Below are 24849 nucleotides of genomic sequence, written 5' to 3'. Positions count from 1 at the left end.
TCGGTCGTTGTTTCTAATTTGTATTATAGTCGCGCTTAATGACCCGAACGGATATCAGGGCCACGTTCTGCTGAGTGCCAGCCCCACAGCAAGGGACAGTCCCCACCCCAAACAGCTTACAGTCTCAACAGGGAGAGAGAAACTGAGGCACGGAGGGGAAGCAATTTGTCTAGGCTCACAGAGTTGGGACTAGAACCCAGGTGTCCTGATTCCCACCCCACAAGGCACAAGGCAGAACAGCTGGAGCGACAGACTCACTTCCCTCTGGGGAAGCTGTAATAGATTCAGAGTGTCTGTGACTCAGAGGGGGCCGCCTAGCACATAGGAAGCTGTGGGTCACCCGTCCCCCCGGGGGCAGATCAGCGGGAGCTGGGACAATCTCCACCCACTGATGATCGGTCGCATCACAGAGCTGCAGAAGTTTGGTCCCATACCACATTTCTCCTGCTAGCAGTTTCTGCAGTTTAAGGCCAGAAGGGACCATCAGATCATTCCACTCCGATCTGGTACTGGCCACCTGCATCACCCAGCTACCCAACGCCTTGAAGCATATCAGCCCTCAGGCATCTAACCTGTTGTGAGCCACCTGCAGAGACCAGGGGAGACCAAGATGCGGCCCAGGCAATGGTGGGGGACTCCTCAGGTGAGAGAGGGCCAGCCAATCCCAGCAGTTGAACCGCTCTCCATGCTGCAGAGGAAGGAAAAATACCCCCCTCAGGTCCCGGCTGATCTGACCTGACTCTGGTGATCAGTGTGACCCTGACCATTTGGAGCAAGACCCACCAGCCAGGCAGCGAGAAAGAGGAGTCTCTGCAGGTGCACTTGATGCCAGCGTAGAGCGACTAGTCACAAAGCCTCCGGTGATGGCACAGAGCTTCCATGGATGCCCGCTCTGACAGCGGGTGGGCAGGGTGCATGTGGCAATATGGATGGGAGTGGACAGTGTCAAGGCACATACCCTACAATTCCAGGTCCTGCTGCACTAGGTTAGCTGCTAGCAAGTCTAGGCTAAATGCCTGTGTTGTGAACACACTCCCACAGCAGACAGGTGTGGACACACCTGTGTACATAGTGTGCACAGTATGACCACACGCAAGGGTGCTACAAGGCACATGCTGTAAGGCCAGCAGCGTTCATGGACACGACAAGAGCAGATAACATCACATGTGCTAGGCTAGGAGGGGACATGTTTGCACTGACAGCTGATAGCTGTCAAGAGAGAACGGCATGTGGCCTGACAGCAAGCATGCTACACCAGACTAACGCTGATCCAAGCCATGCCCTTCAGCGGGGCCAGCCCTGATGGCTATTTAGAGGGAGGAATCCAGGGGAAATCCAGTGCCCCAGGGTGGGGTTGGGGCTGCTGTCTTTTGGATCAGATGAACAGCAAGGCCCTCACCATTTGTCATTCAAAATCCCGTGGCACTCTCCTAAGGAGTAAGCGTGTGAACCCGACAGTCCTGGCAAAGTCCCAGCACTGGTAAATACCTGCTGCCAGCCTCCCTTTCCCTGGCAGTTTCCCCTGGATCCCTAGTTGCCTCCCAGATGGCCGTGGGGTCTTGTCTCGCTGGGAGCTGCTAAGGTCAAATCTAGTCAGTTACAGAGTCTGAGCTGGAGTCAGGAGCCGGGCCCGGGGCTCCAATCACATTTTTCCTGGGTCTTTAAAAAAGTGATTTTCCCTCCCCTGTTGCCACACAAGGCAGAGGAAAAACCAACGCCACAAAGTGCTGCCAGGTGGGCAGAGCAAACCAACTATCCAAGCCCTGCCTGCTTCCCGCTAATCTCTCGCGCGTTTTAGGAACATTTGCTGCCACCTGGAACAGTACCCGGGGAAACATTCTCAGACAGACGTGTGGGGTTTAAGTGGATGGTATTGTATTAAACAGCTGCCATGTTCTGCCCCTGAGGTGGCTGCCTTTCAATGGGACAGGCAGGGAAAGGATCCCTTTCGTAGCTGTCTCCCCCATTCCTTCCCCATAGTTCAGAGGGAGAGGTGCGCCATGCTGGGCCTTCCAGGCCTGGGGAAGGATGCGTGTCTTCTTATCATAGAATCATAGAATATCAGGATTGGAAGGGACCTCAGGAGGTATCTAGTCCAACCCCCTGCTCAGAGCAGGACCAACACCAACTAAATCATCCCAGCCAGGGCTTTGTCAGGCCTGACCTAAAAACCTCTAAGGAAGGAGATTCCACCACCTCCCTAGGTAACCCATTCCAGTGCATTACCACCCTCCTAGTGAAACAGTGTTTCCTAATATCCAACCTAAACCTCCCCCACTGAAACTTGAGACCATTGCTCCTTGTTCTGTCATCTGCTACCACTGAGAACAGCCTATCTCCATCCTCTTTGGAACCCCCTTTCAGGTAGTTGAAAGCAGCTATCAAATCCCCCCTCACTCTTCTCTTCTGCAGACTGAACAATCCCAGTTCCCTCAGCCTCTCCTCAAGTTATGAGCTCTTGCCCTAATTCCTACTGAAGCGACATGGAGAGGACTTTGTGTGGGGGTGGGAGGGCCAGAGTCCCTCACTGCTTACCCCAGCAACAACTTCAAAGCAACTAGCTCCCTGACATCTCCCCATCGACAATGCTGGACATTGCTCTGAAAACGGTCAGCACTGAAAGTGTTAATAACATCCTCTCTGGGGCCTATTGATGGCAACGAAGCAGCAACACCCCTGGGGGTGGCGTCCCAGGCTGCCTGCAGCCTCAGGCACGTGTTGCTGCCTCACTGCACTGTCCACCCACACTTTTGAGAAACCGCTTTTGTATATAACAGGGGTCGGCAACCTTTCAGAAGTGCTGTGCTGAGTCTTCATTTATTCACTCTGATTTAAGATTTTGCGTGCCAGTAATACATTTTAATGTTTTTAGAAGGTCTCTTTCTAGACGTCTATGATATAGAACTAAGCTATGTTGTATGTTAAGTAAATAAGGTTTTTAAAATGCGTAAGAAGCTTCATTTAAAATTAAATTAATGCAAGCCCCCCGGACCGGTGGCCAGGACCCGGGCAGTGTGAGTGCCACTGAAATCAGCTTGTGTGCAGCCTCGGCACGCGTGCCATAGATGCTACCCCTGGTATATAATATACAAAAACTGTAGGAAACACTCATCTCCCTGGACACACAATAGCAGATTTAAAGGTAGCCTTCCTGCAGCAAAAAAAACTTCAGGACCAGATTCAAAGAGAAACTGCTGAGCTTCAATTCATCTGCAAATTTGACCCATCAGCTCAGGATTAAACAAGGACTGTGAATGGCTTGCCAACTGACAAAAGCAGTTTCTCCTCTCTTGGTGTTCACACCTCAACTGCTCAGAAGAGGCCTCATCCTCCCTGATTGAACTAACCTCGTATCTCTAGCGCTGATCCTTGCCTGCATATTTATACCTGCCTCTGGAAATTTCCACTACTATGATCTGACGAATGAGTATTTAGCCACGAAAGCTATGCTCCAATACATCTGTTAGTCTATAAGGTGCCACAGACTCGTCGTTGCTTTTTACAGATCCAGACTAGCACGGCACCCCTCTGATACATATCTTGAATATGTTGCTGTGACTACAGACTGCACGATACATTGCCAGGCCAGGCCAAGCATGAAGCCAGAAAGAAGACAGAGGCCGCTGGCCAGCAAAAGAAAACAAAGAGCTGCACTAAAACATTCGGAGGATCCTGCATTTCAAGGCCACAAGGGACCATAATGACCATCTAAAGTAACTGCCTCCAGAACAGAGCCCCTCACCAGGGACTCTGGCCCAGAACTTCTGGCTAAGCCAGAGCAGAGCTTTTAGAAGAGAATCCAGTCTGATGGACTCCACTCCATGCCTAGATTTGCTGGGCCAACAGTTAATTAACGACATGCCCAAAAATTTGCCCTTATTTCTACGCTGAATTTTAAAAGTTGTTAAGAACTTCAGTGCTCAGCATAAAAGTAGGTATCTGCAGAGATGAGCCCTGGAGGAGATTCGGTTTGAGAGCTTAAGATAAACAGCTGGGTAAAGAAGGTCTGTTTATGCCACTAAAGGGTATCATAGAGATGCAACTATACACCTCTACCCTATATAACGCTGTCCTGGGAGCCAAAAAATCTTACCGCATTATAGGTGAAACCGCGTCATATTGAATTGCTTTGATTCGCCGCGGTGCGCAGCCCCGCCCCCCCCCCCCCCCCCGGAGCACTGCTTTACTGCAATATATTCAAATTCGTGTTATATCAGGTCGCGTTATATCGGGGTAGAGGTGTACCAGCAAAAAGTGCATTTGCCAGTTTAGCTTATAGCAGTTCCCCGTATGACACAAGCTATACTGGCAGTTGTGTTCTGCACCAGGACTTTTGCCGGTGTGGCTATGTTGGTCAGGGACCTGATGTTTTGGGAGAAGTTTCAGCTAAAGCAGTTCAGTTGTTTCCAAGAATGAGATTCCGGGGAAATAAGTTGTTTGGCTTAATTTCTTACAACCCTTTTGTTGAGAAGCCCTAGCACTCCCCTGCTTTGGAGAAGGGGCTTGAAATTTGGCAAAGGGGAAGCCAAGACATATGCCGTCCTCGTGAAAATGCACCCCAAACTTGGTCAGCTTGGCGCCTCTTAAAAATCACGGCTTGTACATGCTCAGCAGAGACAACACGTCAAGTGAACTATGTCCCTTTAAAATGTTAGGGAAATTAAATATAAGATTAAGGTGGCAAAATCAAGTACTCCGAAGTCAAGAAATTCAACTTTGGCAACATAAATTCAGCTTCACAGCACGTCTGTGGCTTGAGTTCAGAACAGAGTGGTGGGACTGACCAACGGCCTGGAAAAACACTCCTAGGAAGAGAGTTTGAAAAGGTTGGGATTGAGAAGAGACAGGTAAAAGGAGACATGATGAAAGGACATAAAACACTGAATAGGTGGGATACTGAGAGCTTCTTTACTCTGTCTCCTAACACAAGGGGGCATTCAATGACATTAAAAGATGAAAAATGCAAAACTGGTAAAAGGAAAAACTTTTCCAAACAGTGTGATTAGCCTGCGGAACTCACAGTCACATGAAGTTGTCTTTCTTACTATTAGGGACCAGGATGAAACCTATTGCTGGGGGCAGATTATCCCACAGCTGCTACTGCTGGGTTCTTTCACTTTCCTCTGAAGCATCTGGCACTGGCCACTGTCAGAGATATGGACAAGGGACTGGATGGGGCTAGGGTCTGATCCAGGCCAGCAATTCCTATGCTCCTATGTATGGGAGGGAGTGTGTCCTAGTGGAAAGAACTCTGGTTTGGGCCTAAGGATATCTGGATTCTATTCCCAGCTCAGCTGCTGAATGACATTAGGCTTCACCTTTCTGTGCCTCAGTTTCCTATGTGTATAAATGGGGGTAAAGTGCTTGGAGATGTGCTGATGGGAAATGCTGTGTAAGAGCCAGGGGTTGTAATGATGTTCTAGCCCTGTATTTGTTGTTAAGTGTTCCGGGTGGCATGCAGCTCCCATTCGAAGCGTTACTGTCTTGGGTATGGTCAGAAGCATCTTTAACCCTTGCCGGTCCTTGACTTCTGAGTACCAGATCTGGCAGAGGTCAGATTGCATTCGCGCTGGGAGGGGAGGGTCTTGGCCTGTAATATTTGTACACCTTGTAATGCTGCAAAGTACCCTGAGGCATGTGCAGTGGGTTGCATAAATTGACAAATAAGAGGTGAATGGAACGGCAAACATTGGGTAAATGGGCTGCCATGTGGAGTCTTACGTGTACCAGGCAGCAGGGTCTACTGTGTAGCTCCCATCAAGGCAGTCAAGTTATCCCACCAATGAAACAGTCGAGCAGCTTTCAACTGACAGGCATTTTTGCTGTCTCCGTAGAAACTGATTTTAATGTGACGTGAATCACACTCACACGCTGCTTTCCACCCCCAGGCCTCGCTCCCGCCAGCAGCTCTGTGCATGTGCCCACCTGGACGCTGCTTGCACAGAGCAGCCTGCAGGGCTGCAGCCTAAGTCCGTGCTACTGGTTCTGAGCCCCAAAGTGGTACTGAGCCAAGTGCCAGGCGTGGTATTTCGGATTAAGGCATTCCCATAGGTGTGGATGGAACAGGCCGGGAGATAAACCAGGGGCTCCATATAGCTCTGCCAGCCCCAGATAAAGGACTATGGAGGTTTTCAGCTGGATGGTTTGGAACTGGGGTTGGCTTTCGCTTGTTTTTCCTCCTTCTTAAAAACTGTTTCTTGCCATCAGCAGTAGAGCTCTCCAGTGTCGAGAGCAGGGGGGCTGGAGCTGGGATTCTTCAAGTTCAAGGCCAAAAAGGGACAACAGTGATCATCTAGTCTGGCCTTCGAACACAGGCTAGAGACCTGCCACTGAATTGTTCCTACAGCGGAGCTTGTAGAAAACAAAGTTTGTCTTGATTTTTAAAATTGTCCGTGATGGGGAATCTATCACAATCCTTGGTAAATGCTTCCAATGGCTCATTACGCTCACTGTCAAAAATGCACCCCTTCCTTGCAGCCTGAATATGTCTAGCTCTAACTTCCAGCCATGGGATCCTGTTAGACCAGGGGTGGGCAAACTTTTTGGTCCGAGGGCTACATCGGGTACAGAAGGCAAGGCAAGGCATGGGCCCCGGCCCCATCCAGCCCTCCGGAACCCCCACCCCCATCCAACCCTCCCTGCTCCCCACCCCTGACTGCCCCCTGGGACTCCCGCATCCTATCCAAACCCCCCTGCTCTCTGCCCCCTGACCACCCCCCGGAGCCCCCTATCAACCTGTGAAACTCCTTGCCTGAGAGAGTTGTGAAAGCGTAGGACTATAACAGTGTTTAAAGAGAACTGGATAAATTCACAGAGGTAAGAATCCATAAATGGCTATTAGCCAGATGGGTAAGGAATGGTGTCCCTAACCTCTGTTTGTCAGAGGATGGAGATGGATGGCAGGAGAGAGATCACTTGATCATTGCCTGTTAGGTTCACTCCCTCTGGGACACCTGGCATTGGCCACTGTCGGTAGACAGGATACTGGGCTAGATGGACTTGTTGTCTGACTCAGTATGGTCGTTCTTATGTTCTTATGTTCTTATCCAACCCTCCTGCTCTCCCTGCCCACGTTACCTGGGTGTGGAGGAAAAGGGGGCTCAGTCCTTTCCCTGTATGTTTCCCCTGCTCGTTTGGCTGCTCCCCTGGCAGTTGGGCAGGGCTCGCTCCCTGTCTGGCTGGCTGCTGGGACAAGGGCCAAGCACGCTGGGAGAGGAGGGGGCCCTGGCTTGCCTCTGCCTCTTGTCCCAGCAGCAGGGCCCAGGCCCCTTGACTGCCCCACTGCAACCTCCCCTCTCCCCACCCCCAGGAACTCCCCCCGCCCCCTGACAGGTCCACCCTGGAGCACCAGGTCTGGCGGCGCTATAGCCGGGCCACCCAACCGGAGCTGCAGCCACACTGCCCAGGTGCTGGGGGAACTGTGGGTATGGCTACACTGGCACTTTACAGTGCTGCAACTTTCGTGCTCAGGGGTGTGAAAAAACACCCCCCTGAGCACTGCAAAATACAGCGCTGTAAAGCCTCAGTGTAATCAGCGCTGCAAGCTACACCTGTAGAGGATGTGGTTTACATGCAGCGCTGGGAGAGCTCTCTCCCAGCGCTGGCGCTCCAACCACACTCACACTTCAAAGCGCTGCCACACCCTGAGACTGCAAGGGAGGCAGGGAGGGAGGGGAGCAGAAGGGAAGGGGGCATGGACTAGACTCAGCCCCACTCACCGGGCTGCTGGGTAGTTGGGCTGGCTACTCCGCAAGCCTGTCCTGACCCTGCTCCCTGGCAGGAGCTCGGGGCCAGAGGGAAGGGTCCTGTGGGCTGGATGTGGCCCGCGGGCCATAGTGTGTCCCCCTCTGTGTTAGACCTTTCTCTGCTAGACAGAAGAGCCCATTATTAAATACTGGTTCCCCATGTAGGGACGTATAGACTGTGACCAAGTCACCCCTTTAACTTGAGCACTTTTAGGTCTATCACTATAAGGCAGGTTTTCTAGCCCTTTAATCATTCTCTTGGCTCTTCTCTGACCCCTCTCCAATTTATCAACATCCCTCTTGAGTTGTGGGCACCAGAACTGGACACAGGATTCCAGCCGTGGTCACACCAGCAGGGGCGGCTCCAGACCTCAGCACGCCAAGCACGTGCTTGGGGCGGCATGCCGCAGGGGGCACTCTGCCGGTCACCGGGAGGGTGGCGGGTGGCTCCAGTGGACCTCCCGCAGGCGTCCCTGTGGAAGGTCCACCAAAGCTGCGGGACCAGCGGACCGCGGGACCAGCGGACCCTCTGCAGGCACGCCTGTGGGAGGCCCACCGGAGCCACCTGCCACCCTCCCGGTGACCGGCAGAGCGCCCCCCACGGCATGCTGCCCTGCTTGGAGCGGCGAAATGTCTAGAGCCGCCCCTGGACACCAGTGTCAAATACAGAGGTACAATAACCTCTCTGCTGCTACTCGAGATTCCCCTGTTTATACATCCCAGGATCGCATTAGCTGTTTCGGCCACAGAGTCACACACTGGGAGCTCACAATCAGCTGATTATCCACAACCCACAAGTCTTTTTCAGTCCCCGCTTGCCAGGGTGAGCGTCCCAGCCGGTAAGAATGACGTACATTCTTTGTTCCTAGGTGTACACATTTGCATTTAGCCATATTACAACACACTCTGTTTGCCTGAGCCCAGTTTACCGATCGCTCTGTATCACTGACTTGTCCTCTTCATTATTTACCCCTCCCCATATTTTTGCCTCACCTGCAAACTTTGTCAGGGTTCAGGTTCACTTCCAGGTCACACAGCGAAGGGCCAGGAACTGATCTCAGCTCGTCCCCGTTAGAGACACCCCTGTTCGATGAGGATTGCCCATTTACAGTGACATGTGGAGGCCTCCCAGCCAGGGTTAGTCCATTTAATGTGGGCCATGGTCACTTTATATTGTTCGAATTTTTTAACTAAAATGTCCCGTGGAACCAGGTCGAAGGCTCCCAGAAGTCTCAGCAAGGGCCCAGCCAGCCACTTTTGTAGTTTTCAGGGCTCCCCAGCTGGCAGTTATGTTGGCACGATATGGTCCCGGCTCCCGAAGGAAGCCGGTGATGCTCCCCTGGTTACTGGATGGGATGTGAATGGGGTGCTGGAAAGCCTGCAGTTGCCCCCCTCCAAACCTGAGCCAAAGACCCCGGCATGGCCGCTGTCCTTAAAGCAATAGCACAGGGGTAGGCAACCTGTGGCACGGGTGCCGAAGGCGGCACACGAGCTGATTTTCAGCAGCACTCGCACTGCCTGGGCCCTGGCCACCAGTCCGGGGGGCTCTGCATTTTAATTTAATTTTAAATGAAGCTTCTTAAACATTTTAAAAACATGATTTATTTTACATACAACAACAGCTTAGTTATATATTATAGACTTCTGGAAAGAGACCTTCTAAAACGTTAATATGCATGACTGGCACGCGAAACCTTAAATCAGAGTGAATAAATGAAGATTCGGCACACCATGTCTGAAAGGTTGCCGATCCCTTCTAGCCCATGCATGGCACTGCCAGTGAGACTGGGGCCATCCCTGACTCCCTTAGAAAAGGGCGTGGGGTTCTGTAACATCCCCCACACAGCGCTCCAGAGACCAGCAGAAGGCACGTGGGTGCAGGGACACATGCCTTGCTGGTCAGTCAGTCATAGCTTCACTAGAGACAGGGGGACGGGATCTTCAGCTGCTGCCTGTGGGCCCTCGCTCCATTGGAGTTCATTAGGCAGATCTCCAGCTGGTGCCAATTGGCCATAGCTCTGTTGCAGTCAATGTCCCCAGCTGGTATAAATCAGTGCAGCTGCATTGGAGACAGTGGGCCCAGTTGGTGGGAATTAGTGTTGCTCCATGGGAGTCTCTTGCTGATTTGCGCCGGGTGAGGACCTGGCAGGGAATGTCTGACCCACAGGAGACGTTGGATTGGGAGGCATTTACGTTTCACAGCTAAGGCTCGGTGCTCGGTGCGGGTGCAACTCTGAGCTGTGCTCCTTGTCCTGGCCTGGCTGTTGGCAGTGTATGCTAGCCTATCTGTGCCAGGGGCGCACAGTGAGCGGCACGGACTGCCTGTGTCTGACTCCTCGGGAAGGCTGAGAGCTCTGGCAGCTCTGAAGGGGAGGCAAAGAGCAGCAGCTCTCCCTGTGCTTTGCTTCTCCAGCCAAGGCTAAATGCTAGGCTCCTGATCACTGCAGATTGGCAAGAAGTGTTGGTGCGACTGGACATCGGGCCCTCCTGGGTCATCGAGTCCCGTCTCAGCTGCTGCAGGTCACCCTGCCCTAAAATCCTGTAAATAAACCGCTCCAGCCCCATCTTCAGGGTCTTTCCCCCACTGCTCCTCTTGGGAGGCTGTTCTTGGACCTCCCTCCTCTGATGGGTGTAAACCTTCTCCTCATTCCCAGCCCCAGATCACTGCTGGCCAGTCTAGCGCCATTTCTACTTGTTCCAACTTTGTCCGCTAACTTTAATAGCTCCTCACCCTCCCTGGTGTCCCCCAGCAGTCAGGGCCTTTCCTCCTGCACTTGCCAGGCGAAACAAGCCCAGTTCTTCCAGTCTTCGCCCCTGTCGTCGGCCCTCCGTTCCCCTGTTTGCCCAACTAGCTCTTCTCTGCACCTCTTCCCATTGGAATTCATCGGTCTCACCCGTGGGGGACCAGAACTGGACTCAGTATTGCAGACGTGCTCTCACCCGGGCCTGGGACTTGTGGCGGAGAAGAGGGGTGGGGGGTTCTGTGCTATGGGGGAGTCTAAACTCTATGATCATGCTGGTCCTTTCTGTCCATAAGAGCTATGAAGTGCTGCTCCCCCTCTGCCTTCTCCACTAGAAAATACTTGCTGGCCAATGCTGGAAAACAGGGCTGTGCTGAGTGGAAATGAAAATGCCAGGCTCCCATTCCCCTGCGGTTCCTCTGTCTGCTGGGAGGCTCAACCTTGTTTGACATCAGCTGTTTCTCCGAGTGGTGAGAACTGCCTGATTCTCTCCCCCTGGAATGTCTTTTCTTCCTAGCAAGAATAACTTTAATCTTCCTAAATCTCCCGGGTGCTGAGCCCATGAGCGCCGGCGCAGCTAGAGACACCCGACCCTTTTAGAATTGACAATGGCTTCCAGACAGTTATAGATAGTAACTGTTCAGACCTAAATCTTTCAAATGACCCGCATGGGCATGCGGTGCCTCCCCCCGCCTGGGACAGCTGGGGCTGATATCGCCCATGTCAAGCTATTTGGAGCCATGCTACTTTTAGAGGGGAATTTCTACACCCAGCACGCTGGGAAGCCCTCTTCCTAATTCCAGACAGAGGAGGAGGCCTCCTGGGGAGCTTGTTTCGTGTGTTCAGAATAGTGGCGGGTAGGCTCCAGCTGTTCAGGGTGATACCGCCACTTGTGCTATTCAGTGCGCTGGGTGATAATGCTATCAAGCCACGCCTTGGGAGCTCTGTGCCAGGCCGTCTCCAGTGCCACACCCACAAATGGTTCTTTCGCTCTCCGCTTCAGCTTTCAGCAGCCTGCCAGCCTCTAAAAGGGAATCGGAGGAGTGCCTGGGTTCCCATCCGGAGTCTTCCATTGCACCGAGAAGGCTCGTCCACAGCCAGTGCCATCTGCGATCGGCCTGTCTCCCTCCTAGCTGCCCTCCAGTAGGTTAACGGGCAAAGCAGGCAAGTCTATGCTTTTAACTTGGTGCAAGGTCTCCCCCCACCCCCGTTTAGTGATCCACAACAATCAGTTTGTACACTTTGCATTGCACTCCCGTCATCAAGTTTCGTGTTGCCTCCCCTCTGTCAGAATGGGCACTATGCAGACGTCCCATGGTGCATTGCTCAGCTGCTGGGCTGTCTGCATTCGGGGACTGTTCGTGCTGTGCACTGTGGGATGCGTTCCTACCAGAAGGCCACGGCATTATGGAGACTCAGGATCAACCTCTATAATTCCCATGGTTCCCATGGTTCCTCTGGTTTGAGCCCATCACCTCTGGGCCAGGTGAGTGGCAAGAAGATATTTCGTTTGTGGACACAAAATACCTGGGGTTGACTCATGACAAACTGAAGTGTGGACAAGCTTTTAGGAGCCCTTTCTAGTGGGTGGGGGGATGGTATTGGGACGGCAGATCAGTGAGCTAGAGGCAGCGGCGTATTATCATCTAGGCCAACGAGGCTTAGGCCTAGAGTGGTAAATTTGCAGGGGCGGCAAATTTGCTCACGCCCCCTCCCAACTTTGCCCCTTCCTCAAATCCCCGGCCCGCCTCCTCTTCCAGGCTTGGCGCGCAAAAGCACTGGGAGGGAGGGAGAAGCAAGTAGCGGCGCGATCGGAGGAGGCAGAGCAGAGGTTAGCTGGGGCCCGCAGGCGTGGAGAGTAACCTTGGGGGGCCGGGAACCGCTGCCCACCCCAGCTCACCTCTGCTCCACCACTGCCATTCCCTGAGTGCACCACAACTCCCCTTCTCCCCCCTCCCTCCCAGGCCTTGCATGGAATCGGAGTGAGATTGCAGCCCCACGTCGCGCTCCGGGGTCAGCTGTGCGCTGTCTCAGCATTTCATCCCGTGGCAGCTGTCACGGAGTCCCCGGGCGATGCTCTGGAACTGCTCCCCACTAAGCCAGTCAGGACTTTGGGGAGCCTCCTCTCCCTTGGAGCAGACTTGTTCAGGGCAAGAAGCTCACACGTCTTCACCTCCTGGCTCTCATGAGCATTCAGCATCTCTGCCCCTCCGTGCGCTCCCACAGCGAGTCCACCCAGGCGGGGTCCTGGGGAAGCCACAGGGTCCTGCACCCCACTTTGCACTCAGACGTGACTCTTAGCCAGCAAAACAGAGGTTTTTTCGATGACAGGAACAGGGTCTAAAACAGAGCTTGTAGATACAGCGAACCAGACCCTCGGCCGGGTCCTCATTCTGGGGGCAGTGAGCCAGACCCTTAGGTCTGCACTTCACTCTCGTCCCCAGCAAGCTCCAGACTAACCACCCCCTCCAGCCCTCCTCTCTGCTCAGCTCCTTTCCCGGCCAGGAGGTCACCTGATCCCTTTGTCTCCCAACTTTCAGTTGGCACCTGTGCAGTAGGAGGGGCCCAGGCCATCAGTTGCTAGGAGACAGAGTGCCCGGCATTTAGGTGCACTGGCCCCTTCCTCTGTAGCAATCACACACCCTTATCCCACCACCTAGATACTTAAGAACTGCCTAGGGGACACTGAGGCACCAACACAGTGTTCAGAGCAAACATTAAGAACGGTCCCAGTTCGTCACAGCAGCCGGCTGCCAGCAGCCAGGCCAGCATGGGAGAGGCGAACACCTCCTGGAAAGGAGGTGAGGTGGCTGCTCCAGGAAGGGAAGATTTGCCCAGTGAGCCAGGCGAGTGTACTTCCTTCCCAAAAGAAATCCCGTCACAGAGAAGCATCCATTAAAACTTTGCTGCAGGTCTACTGAGACCCAGCCATGCCTACAGCAATGCAGGCCTGGACCCATGAGGGAGCCCAGCAGATTGGTGTTAAGGAAATGGAGTGTTCCACAGTGCAGTCAGAGAGGGAGTGTGTTCTCATGGGCAGGCCTGTGGCCTGGGAGTCTGGGAACCTGGGTATGGTTCCTGGCTGTGCCACCAACCTGCTGTGTGACTTGAATGTTTCCTTTCCCCGTGTGCTTAGACTGCAAACTCTTCAGAGCAAAGACTGTCTCTTGCCGTGTGTCTGTGCAGCGCCTGGCACAATGGGGCCCTGATGTCAGCTGGGGCAGGTCCTGTCTCTCACTACGTGTCTGTGCAGCACCCGGCACCATGGGGCCCTGCTCTCAGCTGGGACAGGGCCTGTCTCTCGCTGTGTGTCTGTGCAGCGCCCGGCACCACAGGGCCCTGATCTCAGCTGGGGCAGGGCCTGTCTCTCACTGTGTGTCTGTGCAGCACCCGACACCACAGGGCCCTGATCTTAGCTGGGGCAGTGTCAGCTTCTCGCTGTGTGTCTGTGCATCACCTGGCACAACGGGGCCCTGATCTGCCGTGGGGCCCTTGGGTGCTATTGTAATGCTAATAATTAATAACAGCATTGTGCATGGTGCGTGTTACACAAGCTCAATGTCTATTCTAAAGCAGCACTCAAGCTGCGCTGATATCAACGGCTTCACATGGGGCAGGCAGGTGGAGCCAGGGAAGTGATCCAGCATAGAGAACAGATCTACAGACCATGGTGGTTTGACCTGGTAACCAGCGATAGGCTGAACCTCAGGAGGGTTGGAAAGCCACTGAAATCCAGGCCTGCTTAGGCAATCCTCGTTCCCACCCCAAGATCCTTCCGCTCCCTTTCTGCCCGGCTCTTCCTTTAGCTCTGCAAACCCGCCGTTAGCCCCACTTTATGGTGATAACCACTGGGCAAGGAGCCGCTGGAATGCAGCGCTGGAGTCAGTTAGCACAGGGGTGCAGGCTGCCCTGCAGCTGGGTGCTGTGAGCAGGGGAACCTGGCGGCGATTCCCCCAGGGCGTTGGGCTGCTGGGGTTGCTCCTCCAGGGAACTGGCAGCAGGTCGGGGCCACAGACGCCCCCTAGGCACAAAGCCATTGTACCGAGGTGCCCATGAAAAGCCAGCCCCAGCCTGTACTGAAACCCGAGCAGCTGGGTACCCCCCATCAGTCCTGCCTCTTTCCCATGTGTGCATCCTGCAGCAAGCCACCGGTGTCTCCTGCCGCAGCACTCGGGCGGCTCTGGCCAGGGGTGGGAGTGCAGAGCTGGGACAGCTCAGCAGGATCTCCTCTTTGGAGGGGAAGCAAAACATCAGCTTGGACGTGCCTTACCCCAGAGAACAGCACAGAGGATCCCGGGCAAACGGGCAGGGCGGAGCCTGTTAGCAGCTATGAAATGGGCATTGCATGCAGGGGACCCTGAAGTCTGGAGTACTGGATCCATCCATAGTGGGAACCGGGGTGCCTGGTGGCTGCCTGTCTGGGAGCCACCTCTCCCCCCAAGCTGATATATTCATCCTTTCCCGTAAACACCAGAGATGGCGGCTCAGATGTGCCCCCGGTGGCTTGGCCACACTCTCAACAAGCCAGCGCCCGATGAGCTCTTTCAAAGCTGCATGAGACACCAAATCCTTCTTAGCAGATTAAACATGGACTCTTCACAGGCACTCCCCATTCAAACCCCTCTGGCTGAGCTCTCTGCTGGCACAACTCCAACCAGCCTTAATGGAAAGAGCTTGACCAACCAACTCCGTCAATCCGTCCACTCTCTGCCTGAAGTGGCCATGAGAGATGCATGCCAGGGGCTTTTCTTGGGCAGGGTGCCCTGGAAAGAGATTGCTGCTTGGATAGCAGCTCTCCTGTCACCTCACCCGTCTCCATATGCGGGGTGCAGAATGCGGAGCCGGGCAGCTCCCCCATTCTATGCCTTCATCCATCCCCATATGTGGGGTGCACAGAGCGGAGCCGGGCAGCTCTCCCGTTCTGTGCCCTTGTCTGTCCTCGTACGTGGGGCGCAGGGAACAGAGCCAGGCAGGACTTTTTCAACAGTGTGTTTTTCATTGGAAAATGCTGATTTGTGGAAGCCAGAACTTTTCATGGGAACAGAGCAGTTGTGATCACATTTGGACTGGGAAGGTTTCTCAGGGGCAGAGTAGCGTTTCTCATCCTACCCCCACATAGCCCAGTGGTTAGGAAACTCTTCAGGGACATGGGACACCCTGCATCAACTCTTACCTAGCACTTGTCTTCACTTGCTCGCAAAGCACTTTACCAAATATCAGTACCTCCCCTGGGTAGGTGGGGAAGCTGAGGCAGAGGGAGATAGGGCAGTGATTTGCGCAGGCTCACCTAGAAGGGCAGTGGCAGAGATCGGACTAGACCTTTGGCCTCCTGCGTCCTAGCCCGGAGCTCTTGCTGGGCTGCCAGGCCCAGTGTGGGGCTATGCATACAGTAGCCCTTGCTTTCTAAAGTTAGGCTGCTTGTTTTTGCAGCTCCTGGCTCAGAGTTTCATTGGCAGTGAGAACTGGGCTGTCTTCCAGTGTTCATCAAAATCTAGCCTGGCCAGACGTGGCAGTCAGTTGGACACGTTCGAAATCTCCACCCAAATGGTGTGATTTCTGCTTTCGGTTCCACTGGCACCGTGGTGTGTTTTGGAGAGTCAAGGTGTGTGCTGCCACCTGGCTGTCCTGCCCTACGCGTGACCATCTGACACAGGCAGAGAGGTGTCCTTGCGCTTGATAGTTCGTTTTTAGGTGCAGCTTCCACAGTAAATGGGATTGGTCTTTACTCCCTGCCTTTGAAGTATTGCTGCATGCTGTTAAACAGTGGACGTGTTTTACCCCACAGGAGGCTGCATTTCCATGGAAAGCAAAGTGCAGCCCTGGAGGGTGGGTCACCCTGCCTCTTGCCTGCTATGGGATGAACCCTCTCCCTGGCCTCTTCCCCCTTTGGCCAGGGCAGGCTTGTTAGGGAAGGTAACAAGTGATTGAGTGACTTTTTGGTGTAGGACAACTGCCCCCTCCGCAAGTATCTAGCCGGGCTTCACGGAGGGCGCAGGACTGGAACCATCACACCAGCAGATGTTTCCTGTAACTCTCTTTCTGTTTCACGGGGACTTTCCAAGGAAACTGCCAATCTGGTCAAGAATCTTCCATCAAAATGTTTTTTCCAAGGAAAATGCACTTTCCGCAAAAATTTTATGGAATTTTACCAAATTTGTATGGATTTTTACCAATTTTTTTTTCAGAATTCTATCAAATTTTACCAATTTAAAAAAAATTTCCACTGGGGAAAAAATAAATCTAAAGAAAATATTTCAACTTGGGTCAATTTGACATTAATCTATGTCTCCCTGAGCTCCTGTGGGGCCTCATGGGAGTTGTAGTTGGGGTGCCTCATGCTGTCATTCTCCTCTATGAGCCTGGCTGGACTACATCTCCCATGAGGCACTGCTGCAGCTCAGTGGGCAACGATTCCCACAGAACCAAGCGGAAATATGCTGATCAGAAGTGCAGACCCAACACATTTCATACCTAACTCTTTTTGGAACTTTCTATTGTTTTGATATGTCAATTTTTCCTCCTGATTGAGGATAAAACAATATTGGAATTTCCCTGAGGCCAGGCTTTCTGGACAGCTGGAATAATGCAGTGATGTACAAATGCTAGTGGTGTTTTGAAGCTGGCATGGTGTTTACTGCTGCTCCTTTCAACTGTGCTGCTAGGGAGATGTAGGCCCTGATTCAAGAGAGTATTTAAGCACAGGCTTAAAATCAAACCTATGTTTGTCTTATTAAAATTAGTGGAATTTAAGTATTTACCTGAAGTGAAGCAACTGGGTCACCAACCTGAAGCTTTCAAAAATCACAAATCAAGCCCAGAATAGCGTGAGATGGGTTTAAAAAATCTGGATATTTTAACCAAGTAATTCTTTAGGTCACATTTTCCCGCTTTTCTCTGCAACCAGGAGAGCTAGAAATAGACTTTAAAAAAAGTTAAAGGTGAAATTCTTGCCTTATCACAGGACTCCTGAAGTTGTGGCCTAAATATATGGCAAGGATCGGCAACCCCGAGCATGTGTTCAAGCGCTTTTCTGAATCAGGGCCTTAGTGTCCGGATAATATTCCTAACACTCATTTCTCCAGTTGGCCAGGCGCTGCTCCGTCACTTTCACTCAGTTCAGTGACAGGTGTTTGGCATGACAAGTGATACAAGCAGAGCGCTGTAGGCACAAGCATACAGGGCTTCTTGTGAGTTACGTCACCACCTACTGGGCACAGTGGTTCGAGTGCGTTCAGCTCGGCCGGGCTGTCCGACTGCTGCAATATTTCATAACGTCCCAGAGCTTGGGGCAGAAATTGGTGCCAATGGCCATGACGACGCGTGGCTCCCCTGAATGAGCCAGTTGTGTGGGACGCGACTTGTCAGTTTCCCCTGAGCATCCCAGGGAGATGCTGACATTCCCATGTGCTTTCCCCCAGGGCCTCTTTCCCCGTAACGGAAGCCAGAGCAGCTGTGGCAGGGGCCGGAACCTGACCTCCACCCCCGACTACAATCACTTGGAGATTCAGCAGCAGTACAGCCAGATCAACATGCGCTGGGAAGCCTCGGACGATGAGCTGGACAACGACAACAGCTCTGCACGGCTCTTTGAGAGATCTCGCATCAAAGCTCTGGCAGGTACCGCACTTAACTCCTCAGTGCGCTTGGTAGCGTCGTTCCCCCTTGGGGGCGCAGCACCTCCCAGATTGAGCCCTTCTGGGCCTCTTCTTTGCTGAACCTTCGGAGACTTTGAGCAGCCCCATTGACTTAAAAACAGCACGTGCTTTGCTGGCAAGAGGATGCTTTGCTGAGTCGGGGCCCCAATAACACAGCAGATGGGGTCTGGGCAGGGTACAGTAGAACAGACCCCCTGAGCCCAGCACAGGGGACAGTCACGGTTTCCCTTGGGTAGAAGAACTCTGGAGCACATGCCATCACTGGGGTTGGATGGTCAGTCACTGACTGTTTGAACTAAACTCTGCCCTAGGGGTGCTGGAAACTTACTGGGGTGGCATGTAGCCACTGTAAGGCTCCAAGAATCTGCCTGGGTCTCGGGCTGAGGAGTAGCGCAGACATAGGTGCCAACTCCGTGAGTCCTGGAAAAAAAAAAGTGGGTGCTTGGCACCCACCAGCCAGAGCTGTTCAAGCAGCCCTGCCGATCAGCTGTTGGTGGATGGCGGGAGGCTCTTGGAGGGAAGGAGGTGGAGCGGGGTGGACAGAGATGGAGTGAAGGTGGGGCCTCAGGAGAAGGGGTTGAGGGGGCGGGGCCTGAGGGTGGAGCAGGGGTGGACAGAGATGGAGCAAGGGGGGGGCCTCAGGGAAGGGATTGAGGGGGCGGGGCCTGAGGGTGGAGCAGGGGTGGACAGAGACGGAGCGAGGGCGGGGCCTCAGGGAAGGGATTGAGGGGGCGGGGCCTCAGGGCAGAGTGGGGGTGGAATACTCACTGGGAAAAATATAAGCCCGTGCCTGTGGACTCAGACACGTGGCCGGATAGACACACAACTGTTCGGATCTCAGGTCGGGGCTGGCCGGTCGGGACTGGGGCTGAGCACCAGACAAGTCAAAACCCTACAAGATTCTTCTGTCTTTTCTGGGCCTTTATATCTTCCAGATGAAGACTTGGCCCAGCCCTCCCCTTCCCTCCTCTCCCCTGTGGGCACAGCGCCACCATCTAGGTCCCCCTCCCAATATTTCCCCCACCCCTCAGCCACTCTTTGCCTCTTCCTCCTAGCTGCCTCTGCCCTCCAGCCATTTAACCCCTCCCTGCCCAGTGCCCACCTCGCGAGCCTGGCAGGGAATGGGAGTCGGGGGTAAAGCTGGTGAGAAATGACAAGATTTTTGTTCGTTTTTTCCCTCTCTGCTGAAAATTTCAACCTTTCATCAGAAACCCCTAAACTCTGGGCCCAAATCATTTTGGTTTTGGTGCTTCTGTTCTCTGGACAAACCCTGGCCGTTTTCTGCAGGAAGCTGACACTTTTCAGAAAACGTTCAGTCAAAGCTCCCAGGCGGCTGTTGAAAACCAGCCTCAATGGAAAAATGCTGCCTGCCCTTTGCTGTGACCTTCGGCTTTCCCTGGGCTCCTTGGCAGAGCTGTCCAGGGCTCCTGCACCGGGCGAACAATGCGGTGCCTTGCAGGGGGCCTCGTTGATAACGAACCTAGCCTTTATCCAGCATATCTCATCAGTAGATCTCAAAGCACCTGACAAAGGAGGTTGGGATCATTATCTCTGTTTCTCAAGTGGGGAAACTGAGGTACAAAGCAGGCAAAGGACTTGCCCAAGGTCGCCCAGCAGGCCAGCAACAGAGCCAAAAATGGCGCTCACTGTACGTTTATAAACAGAGTCTCAGAAAAGCATTTCTCCCCTCCCTCAGCTAGTAGGAGCCTGGGTCAGGCATCTGTTTCCTGGAATCCTTTTGCAGCCTGCTACTGCTGTCTCAGGGAGAGATGCAGAGCATCCCAAATCTAAGGCCTCAGCTCTGAGCAGGGAATTGTCCACTCTTCTGGGGCTCAGAGGAGGGAGGAGAGACATCAGGCAGCCAGCCATAGTGCTCTGCTCCTACGCTGCCCAGCCCTGGAGTTGTTTAGAGCAGCTAAGGGGGTGCTCTAAGCTATGCCCCTGGCAGGATGCCTGTAGGCGGCTCTGTGCCTATGGAGAACTGGTTTGGCGGAGCGTCCGTCTGCCATCTGGTCACCATGCAGCAGCCCCCTGCCAGGCCCGCGCAAGTGGCACACGGCTGGTGGAGGAAAGTATCCATTACATGGCAATGAGCTAAGCTGTCTCTGGAGAGCGATTAGCTAAGGTCTGTCAGGAGCCGCCTGGAACCTGCAGCCAACTGCAATTCACATGTGGGAAATGATCAGTGTGCTGGTTTCCTGGCCCAGTCTAGAGGGAGCCTGAAGCCGATGGTGGCTGATGAGAACCACTTCCGCGATGCTTTTCCCAGCTCAGGGCTACCCCTGCCCCCTCCTTCACACCCATTCATGATGGAAATTCTTTCAACTGATGAAGTATTATTGGTTTAATTTTGTTCTTCCAGTGTACCAGGCTCCCATCTGCCGCTGTGGCTCAGGAGAAGCAGCCTGTCACTGGGCAGCCCCCTCCAGAGTGCCCTGCCTCACTTTCCCTGGGTGCTTAGGGGAAAGCGCCACATCACAGACATGATAATGAAACTGGACCCCTGGAGGGGAGTGTTCTAGTTAGGCCTCACACACACTGGCCCTCCAGGGCCCAACCCCAGTTCAGTGTCTCTTTCCTTGAGTCAGGAGCCCCAAGTTGCAGTCCATGTCCCACCGTTTCTTTACTGCCTGCACCTGTTGGCTCAGCCCAGCTGCAGCTGTTCAGTCCAGCACTCCCAGCTGGAGCAGTACTGGTTCCCACAGGAGCTCCTTGTAAGTGCCACCCCCAAGGCAGAAGGGGTGGGGTCGGACTAACTGCACAGGGCTGGCTGCCCCTAGGCCCCCTGACCCGTGAAGGAACCGGCCACCCTGGCACATCATCTGCATGTAGCGTTTTCCCAGGGAACTCCGTGTAACTCTGTTTCCCACAGCAGAGATGCCCTCTGTGTGAGAGGCGTTGGTCACCGCTGCCCAGGGCCCTGCTGCGCTTTCGTTTTAACGTGTGGGGCCAAGTGGAGGAGCGGAAAACCCCTCCCTGAACAGCATTTTCTTACCGGGGAAGGATGGAGTGAGCCTGCCAGCAACGCTGGCTGCTTGCTTGTCTTTCAGTTTGTTGGTGCAGCAGCCAGCAGAGCAGAAGCTTGGTCCCCTGAGCCGCCTCAGGCCCTACACTAATCGAAACAGTAATGGAAGGAAAAGCAGGCGGCCTCACTGTGCTGCTATTACTCACTTCCCAGTCCTGGCTGTGTGCTGCAGCCCATTGCTGTCACTAAGGAGCAGTGAGACTGTTGAAGGTGGAAGGAGCGCTGCCAGCTGCAAAGGCGAAATGCACTGCCCCACTGCAGCCAGAAAGCGCTCCCTGTGACTGGCACACCCTAGAGCTGGGTGCAAATGCAGCAGGGTGCATGGAGAGGAAGGGGGATAGAGACACAGGCACATGCTCGCCGTGAGGTTCTGTCTGGCTAAGATGCAGCCTCAATGGAACATCAGAGAATCCATATCCAGTGCAGGAAGGTGCCATGCCCTGCACCAGGTGCTGGGTCCACCAGGGGCCAGAAATTCTTATCAGTGGTTATTATTACTAATAATAACTTGTACTGCACTGCCACCCACCGGCCATAGGCAGCATTGCAGCCCCATTGCATTGGGCACGCTATAAACACTGGGGCTGATGGGAATTTTTCCACTGAGAAATACTTTTTTCATGGAAATTTGCGTTTTGGACTAAAGTTTTTTTTTTTTTCCTTTCTTTTTTTTTTTTTTGCAAAAAGCACTGCATTCTAAGGAGAGTGTTCATTTTTCATCAAAAAACTGAATGCTGAAAACCTGATATATTTTAATACAGAAATGTTGCAATGGTGCCTTGTAGGATTTGTAGTTCGGGTACCTCATGGTCCCATTCTCTTCTGTGGGCTGGGCTCCCAGCTGGACTATATCTCCCATGATGCACCACTTTCCTCCTCCAAGAGGGGGAGACCAGGGTGCATCTTGGGAGATGTAGTCTGAGCAGGTAACCTGGCCCACAGGGTACCTGAACAACTGCTCCCGGGAGGCTGCCTGCTGCATTTACAAAATTGGAATGTTTCGGTTTTCAGACAGCATTTTTTGGTATTTGAATTTCTACAGAAAAATCAAAAATTTCCTTGCTAAGGTTAATGGGTGACTTGATCACTTCCTGTAAATAACTAAATGAGGAACAGAAATGTGGTAATAGGCTCTTCAATTTACCAAACAAAGGCCTAACATGATCCAGTTCCTGGAACCTGAAACTAGACAAATTCAATCTGGAAATAAGGTGTAAATGTTTAACAGGGAGGGTAATTTACTGGAACAATTTACCCAGGATTGTGGTGGATTCTCCATTACTGGCAATTTTTAAATCAAGACTGGATGTTTTGCTAAAAGCTCTGCTCTAGGGATTATTTGGGAGCAGGTCTCTGGCCTGTGTTAGCCAGGAGGTCCAATGAGATGATAACAATGGTCCCTTCTGGCCTTGGAATGTAGGAATCTATGAAGTGTGGTGTATCATGGCCCCAGTTCAGGGAAGCATTGAAGCACAAGCTCCACACATAGGTTTTGAGGACATTCTTCAAGCTAAGCGCATGCCTATGTGCTCTCCTGAATGGGAATTCATGCCTGATGCAGGGCCCAGGTCCGCGGGGCTTGGGGTAGTTGTTTCTTGGCTTCCTGTTCTGGGGTGCTGGTGCGGGACTCTGCAGCAGGGCGGTGGGCCTTTCTCCCATTGCAGATGAGCGGGAAGCTGTGCAGAAGAAAACCTTCACCAAGTGGGTGAACTCACACCTTGCTCGAATGACCTGCCGCATTTCCGATCTCTACATGGACCTCCAAGACGGGCGGATGCTTATCAAGCTCCTGGAAGTGCTTTCAGGAGAGTCCCTGGTGAGTTCCGTTCCTCCTTCTCCTCCGCTGGGCTGTGTGATGCAGGCCACACGTATTGTGCCGAGCCTTCCCTCTGTTGTCGAAAGAGGCAGTGTTGAAAGGTGGCCACCTCAGAGGGTGCAGTGGAGCCGGTCGGGAAACATTTTGCTTTGCTGCGGAGAACTTCCACATCTCGGTGGAAAACCACAGGCAGAAATATTTGGCTTCAGAAACACTGCTGCAGTGCCATGTGGGAGTTGTAGTCCGGGTGCCCCATGCTACCATTCTCTCCTATGGTGCAACTTCATCCCCCAGGGTGCACCTTTGTCTCCCCCGTGCAACTTCATCCCCCAAGGTGCACCTTTGCCCTGGGTGGAAGCGACCAGCAGCTCCATCTGTCAGTGGTGGAGTGTTCCATGGTCTCTGGGAGACGGGGGGGAAGGTTCTGTATCCGGGGATCCACGGACAAATGCCTGCCCCACAAAAGCCACCCTCCAGCTGGCTCCTTGTGAGCAGCCTGAGCTAGCGGCCAAGGACTGACGAGCAGAAGCGCAGGTGGGTCTGTGTGTGTGAACGTGCCCGGCTGCTAGCTCTGGGCTCAGTCTTGCTACCACCACAAGCTACCAGACATTAAAATGAAGGACTCTGGAAAACACTCTCTCCTGGGCCATGCGTTCCTCTCTGCGAAGAGCTGGTTGCCCAGCCCTGGCCTGGCTGTAGCTTCCAGCTCCAGGCTCGCTGCTTTAAACTCGCTGGGCCGGAGTCCCTGCTGCAGCTGCGGAGGAAGGTGGCGGAGTGGCCCCTTGCACGGCCCCACATGTGGCTCCGTTCTGGTTTGGCCCCAAAGGCTGCTTGAGCTGACTCCAGCCGCCAGTATTCGGCCCTGGTGGGAATAGCCAGAGGGCAGAGAAGCCTGGGCATAGGCCCCTCCCGTATGTCACCATCTGGGGGGGAGGGAGGTGATCTGGTTGAGGTGGGTGCTTTACTCCATCCAGGATCCTCCCTCAGGACTGGGGCGAGGGCTGCTTTGCAGCAGCAGTGTGGCTGGCCGCATCCCCTCAGCCCAGGATTGGGCCCACTGTCCATAGGTGGAAGCTCCTATCGATCTGGGCCAAATCCCTTTGTTCAAAGTCTGAGACGCTGTCACGAAGTCCCTGGACGATGCTCTGGAACTGCTCCCCACTGAGCCAGTCAGGACTTTGGGGAGCCTCCTCTCCCTTGGAGCAGACTTGTTCAGAGCAAGAAGCTCACATGGCTTCACCTCCTGGGTCTCTCCTTGGAGCGTTCAGCATCCTCTGCCCCTCCATGCACTTCCCACAGCAAACCCGCCTCAGCGGGGTCCTGGGAAGCCACAGGGTCCTGCACCTCCACTTTGCAGTCAAACGTGACTCTCAGCCAGCTAGTAAAACAGAGGTTTATTCGATGACAGGAACAGGGCTCATAGACCATAGACTCGTAGGTCAGAAGGGACCATAATATGATCATCTATGTCTGAACCTCTGCACAAAGCGGCACAGAACCCTACCACCCACTGTTTATAACAACCCTACCATGACTGAGTTATTGAACGTCGCTCAAAATTGTGGTTTGAAGACCTCAAGCTGCTAGAGAATCCACCAGCAAGTGACGCCATCCCACGTGCAGAGAAGGGCGAAAAACCTCCAGGGGCCCTGCCAATTCCGCCCTTGGAGGAAAACTCCTTCCCGACCCCAAATATGGCGATCAGCTAAACCCTGGACATGTGGCAAGACTCACCAGCCAGCACCCAGGAAGAATTCTCTGCAGTAACTCAGATCCCATCCCTTCCAACATCCCCTCATAGACCATTAAGCAGACTTATCTGCTGATAATCCAAGATCCAATTGCCCAAATTTAAATCTCTTCTCTT

General features: G+C 53.4%; 1 protein-coding gene across 8 annotated transcripts in view; it reads left to right on the top strand.

Moving 5' to 3' along the window:
- SPTB (spectrin beta, erythrocytic) overlaps positions 1-24849 on the top strand; it is a 117971-nt gene that overhangs the window by 14538 nt on the left and 78584 nt on the right. For 6 of the 8 annotated variants that reach the window (XM_075065871.1, XM_075065873.1, XM_032775847.2 and 3 more), the window contains exons 2-3: positions 17905-18103; positions 22831-22982. In XM_075065871.1, the coding sequence (XP_074921972.1) occupies positions 18016-18103; positions 22831-22982 (240 nt within the window). In that variant the 5' untranslated portion in view covers positions 17905-18015. Of the gene's footprint in view, positions 1-11489; positions 11651-15916; positions 16089-17904; positions 18104-22830; positions 22983-24849 lie in introns of all 8 variants that reach the window. The other 2 variants (XM_075065872.1, XM_032775846.2) reach the window with 2 other exon arrangements.

Source organism: Chelonoidis abingdonii, chromosome 4, assembly GCF_003597395.2.
Source record: "Chelonoidis abingdonii isolate Lonesome George chromosome 4, CheloAbing_2.0, whole genome shotgun sequence".
Taxonomy (NCBI): domain Eukaryota; kingdom Metazoa; phylum Chordata; order Testudines; family Testudinidae; genus Chelonoidis; species Chelonoidis abingdonii.
Note: the sequence above shows the minus strand (reverse complement) of the source record. Positions and strands in the feature narration are given on the sequence as shown.